This window comes from Mastomys coucha, chromosome X (assembly GCF_008632895.1).
Source record: "Mastomys coucha isolate ucsf_1 chromosome X, UCSF_Mcou_1, whole genome shotgun sequence".
NCBI classification, from domain to species: domain Eukaryota; kingdom Metazoa; phylum Chordata; class Mammalia; order Rodentia; family Muridae; genus Mastomys; species Mastomys coucha.
The window spans coordinates 53,513,328-53,518,411 of NC_045030.1; the positions used below are offsets into that span (position 1 = coordinate 53,513,328).

A 5,084-nucleotide genomic window follows, 5' to 3' on the forward strand; every position below is an offset into this window, starting at 1 on the left:
ATCTTCAGGTCTCTAAAATGACAAATACAGTTCTTCCCACAACCAGAAAATCTACACCTCTAAAAATGCCTTTGATTCCACCTTGTAGAGCATAACTTTCACTGAAATATTGATGAGAGCATCTGAACACATCAATCTTGCTTTAAGATCCTACTTTCAACACTTACAGCATGAGATTGGAGGAGGTCAGTAAAGAGATTTGGGGTGATAACTCAGTAAGCCAATGGAATCTGGTATTGAGGTCCACCCTCATTTCCATGGATTGTTTTTTCTAAGGTGGCTGTACATTAAACTTCAGCTTTATATGACTCCATGTTATCCCCACTCAGATCCTAGATACACCAACTCATCCACTATGGAAGGATCAGCTCTGTCATATACTCATGGGAACTTTTCAGATGTATCATAGAACATGCCAGTCTAGTTGTAGTGAGTGTAAATAATATAAAGACCCTGCCAATCTAAAATTAATAGAGAAATGGGAAATCCTGGTGGACATTAAGCGTAGAAGTGTTTTAGTGGGGAACTATGTTGGAAGGGTATGTGTACAACAAGCATCCACATACATGGGTTAAACAGCCCTTTGTATTTTGATCCTCAAGAAAAGGCTATATTAATAAAATTATTAACTACCATTTATTGAGAACTTATGTGCCAGGCACTGTACATGTTATTTAGGCAAATCCTCACAACAACCCTGTGAGGTAGGCATTATTCTTATAGCAATTTTTCAGATAATGAAATTGAAGCATAGAGTGACATTGTACAATAGATTGGACAGATGATACTCTTATTCTGTCTTAGACTGGAAAAAAACAAAGCACAGAGAAGTGACATGACTTCCTCAACATCATACCGTATCATGGGTGGAACTAGAAATCAGGGATACTTTCTGTAGTACCACAATTTCCCTAGATCTATTTTCACTTGTGGCAAAAACTACATATATGTAGACAATTTTGTCTGGAATCATCCAGGGCATGGGATAGAGGAGTTGAAGCTGGAGTGTGTTTTTCTATCATTTGGACCATTGGGGGAGTTGTCTTCTGTGTTTAGAGCTTGGTACTGCCTTTACTGGCTCTAGTGATATGGGACAAATAAACCTGTTGCTTTCTTTCTCATTTGTTTGTTTTACATCAATGGGCACAGCGATTCAGTCTGTTTCCAACTCTTAAATATAGTCATTGCAAATACATTTAAACTTTTAATAAATCTATTTTAAGATTGTACTGGCAATGCCTGGCACATATTAGGTGCTCAATAAATATTGGATGAATGAAAGATTGATGATCAACAAGTAAAAGATAGTAAAACTACAATAAGATGAAGTTTTTGAATAGCTGGGTAGGCTCACAAACAAGCCAAAGGATTGTCTGCTTTAAAGCATCTGTGACTCTAATTTGTAGCTCAGGAAAATGTCTAACAACTCTACCTCATTGACTTTGCAGGGCCTAGAACCTGGCTGAGGTAAGTAATATGAAAAACTTTTGCTCAACCAGCCATGATCCCTGGGATAATAATTGTCAGATGCCAACAGCCATGGCCACACCCACCTGCTACCACCAACTTCAGGGGGTTGCTGGGCTCTGACCACAGAGTGGGGAGCATCTGGATATGAGTGCGGCAGATGTAAACCCCTTCATTCTCAGGTGCCAAGTTGTCAATGGAGAAGATAGCCATTGTCCCAGTTGGGACTTGGTAATCTACGGGCTCTGTGTATCCCTCTTTAAACAGCATAAATACCAAATCCTGAAGCCATCCATGGCAGAGGATGTTAACATTGCATCCAGGAAGAGGGGGAGTCTCTGCCTGGATCCAGAAGATGGGTTTAGGGAGTTGGCCTGGAGGGGAAAAAAAGAACTGATTATGAGTTAAAGAAAGGGTGGTGCTGCCTAGATAGCAGGAGAGGCGAGATAGGCTTTAGATGAGCCTTCCCTAAAGAACTCTTCCTTGCCCCACCCTTCCAGAGCTGCATCCTCTACTTGCATTGTCTGTTACTGAGTGGGCACTTATGTATTATCTGTGACGCACATACACGCATGCATTTGAGGTAAATGAATCTTTTCAACAAATCCTCCCCTGGGATGGTGATTTTGTGTGCTAAGAGTGGGTGAATATTTTTGAGTTTTTAGCCTTTGCCATCTCACCTGGTGCTTCCAGCTCTAGAATTTTACTGGGTTTCGACCAGCCTTTCTCCTTCCAGTAGCAGCATCGATAAAGACCTGTAGTGGACTCAGTAAGGGCACCTATGAAGAATGAAACTTGGAAGGTCTTGTAAGGAGGACGTATCCAGATCATCTGTGTGTTGTCCTTCAGAAGCAGGAACTTGCTGGATACCCGAGAGGGGCTTTTACACCAAAGTGTGATGTTCTCCCAAGGGGCCTGGGGGTAGTTGGACTCTATCCATAGCTCGGCTTGAGACTCCACTGCTGCCAGACCCCAGAATCAGGAAGACATTAGTGCTTAGCCCTCTCCACCCCACAAAGTGCCCCACAACACACCTTAAATTTAGCTCTAACACACCAAGATGCTGTCTTCTGCCTTCCTGTGGGAGTGGGAGGCTCTGCCCCAGTATGGATTTGGGACAGAGGTGTCAAGGGCATATATGTTCAAGGAATCCAACTGAACAGGGGAGTAGGCTACCTTCTAAAGCAAGTTAAAGCTCTGCAGATTTCTTGGGAAATCAAATCATAACGGAAGAGGATTTGATTCCCAAGTAGCCCAACCTTTTTTGGGTATCTTAAGGCTACAAACACAGGCCAGTACCTTAGAATCCCTGATAGGAAGACACTTACCAATTGAAGCCATACCCTGATTGAGACCTGAAAAGAGAATGGTAAGGGAAAGTCTGCTTTTTAACATTGCCCTCCAACCTCAACAAGCTCCCCAGATCTCAGGAGCCTGCTCACAAGAGCCTCTCTAACAGGGTCACTTGCTTCTCATCCCTTCCTTGTACTTACATATGCAAAGGAGAAAAAGAGTGAAGGTCTGAAACATCATGGCTTATACTCTGGCCTGTCCAGGCCTATGGGCCCTTTGGCGCAGTATTCCAAGTCTTGAAGGCTTTGCTTCTTAAAAGGTAGTAGAATCTAAAAGAAGACATTTTCTTGCTCAGGGTATAGTTCTGCTCTTTCGAGCTGAAGTGTAATCACTGTGTTACTCTTAACAACCTTCATTCCACTAGCTCCCAGGAACCTAGCTTGTTAATAAGGCCACTTGTCGTTTTTTCCAGTCTCTCTACTCAAGATCTCTTCTTGCGATCCAAGACGTTACTTTTGTTGAAATGTTTATTTGTCCCTGAGATTTAAAAGGCACAGAAGGTGACCTTAAACAAGTCTGAAGAAATCCTACTGAGTCGGGGAAGTGGACCATGCCAAGAGTCACCTTTTGAGATCTTTTAATTAGACAAGTGCACAACTGCACTAGTCACACACAGCATGTGCACACATGCACTCACACACATATCTGAGTCATCCAATAGCTTAATAAAAAAGGCATTATTACCACTGCTGCCATTATGTTCTGGGGCAAATAGAGTTTAGGGAAGATACATAATTTGCTGAAAGTTAAAATATTAAATAAAAATTAAAGTTCATTTTTATCTCCAAGTGCCCAAAGGCAGCATCTGTCTTTGACCCCTCTTCATTCTCTGTCACCCTTCCTGTTCATCTGTTTCAGACTGTTTCCTGTAAGGGGTGCTTATAATGCACCCTTGTCCCTTCCCTCCAAAGCTTCCCTCCCTATCTTCAGTATGTGTTAGTTAATCCAGATGCTTCCATATAGTTAAAGAAAGTATAAATAAATGATCCCTCTTAGAACTGTCCTTAGCTTCTAAGCAGATTTTTTCACTACCTCTGAAGAAAATGGAACTGTTTGAATTCGAAGGAACATGTTTGTTTTCAGAGAGTTTTTTTTTTCTATTTTTTTTCCAGAAGTCACTCCCAACCATATGTCCTCCATATACATGAGGTGGATCTTCTCCCCTCTCACCACAAAGTAACCTTGGCCTAGGGAAGGTGTATCCTCACAGCACAAACTTGGGAGAATTCTCTTCCATGGGACCTCTATTCATAGTACAAAATCCCACCTGCCTTCAGCTATTTGATCTTAGCTCAGTAGAGTGAGGTAGATGCAGCTCCCACAAGAGGAAAAGAGAATGACTTTGTTTCTCTAAACTTATTGCACACTGTCAGCCTCTAATATGGTCTAATACTAAAAAACTAACTAACAGTGAGTGAAATGGAGACGTGGAAAGCTTCATTTTCAAAATGCCTGGGCCTTAGACAACAGGTTGACACTGAGAAGATTCAAGAAAAGCTGGGCTCTGATTTTTATTTTATTGTTGTTGTTGTTGTTGTGTTGAAGGATGCTTAACTTACAGTCTCTGAACTTTTTTTTAAATCTGTTAATGTGCTTCTGGTATTGTTGTTTTCGATTACGGAAAATGAGTGTACCGTGCCAGGCATTCTGTGTACGTTTCTTGTAAACAGGTGTATCTTGTCTCATTTTTCAAAGAGGGCTATAATTTGGCATTAAGACTGTAATGAAACTCTCCCCATCCCAATTCCTAGAACCCCTTGTCCCCAATTTTCTCAGTGCCAGGTCAAAGCTTGGATACCACCCTGTTGCTGTTTCCCCTTGGGGCACTGGGCCAGGATCTATTGGGGGAAGCTAGATGCTTTGCCAAGGAAAGAGTTTAACCTGGGATCGCACCCAGGGAATGCCCTCTGAGGATCCAGTCTGATCCTGCCTTACCACATGGACATCTGGGTCTTGTTTCTTGGTAACTGGTGTGGGGTCAGAAAAGCTGAATTTCTCAGCATGGCTGACCACTCCTCAATCATAAAACAAAGCAAAACAAAACAAAACAAAACATAATTGTACCATATCATTTCAGCCAAGATGATGACTCTTATGGTCAGGGAACTTGGGAACAACCCCTGATGTTCAAAACTGGCCACGCCCATTTTGCTCTTTCACCCCACCCCCAACTTAGGCAATTGAGGCTATTTTTTAACGGTCCCCTTTTACTCTACCCCAAGCACTTTCCCCACCATTAGGCAGCGCCGCAGTGCTTTCGAGAG

At 42.2% G+C, this 5,084-nt stretch overlaps 1 protein-coding gene across 2 annotated transcripts; it reads right to left on the reverse strand.

Annotated features, from left to right (window-relative positions):
- Positions 1-571: 571 nt before the first annotated feature.
- Positions 572-3,106, reverse strand: LOC116081471 (immunoglobulin superfamily member 1-like). 2 transcript variants are annotated; one of them, XM_031358115.1, is made up of 4 exons: positions 2,961-3,106; positions 2,796-2,822; positions 2,148-2,426; positions 572-1,841 (listed from the first exon to the last, which is right to left on the reverse strand). In XM_031358115.1, the coding sequence occupies exons 1-4, from the start codon at positions 2,998-3,000 to the stop codon at positions 1,492-1,494; spliced, it is 696 nt and encodes a 231-aa protein (XP_031213975.1). In that variant the 5' UTR covers positions 3,001-3,106; the 3' UTR covers positions 572-1,491. The 2 variants fall into 2 exon arrangements, with proteins under 2 accessions (XP_031213975.1, XP_031213945.1); XM_031358085.1 differs by having other exon boundaries at positions 2,148-2,429.
- Positions 3,107-5,084: the final 1,978 nt, after the last annotated feature.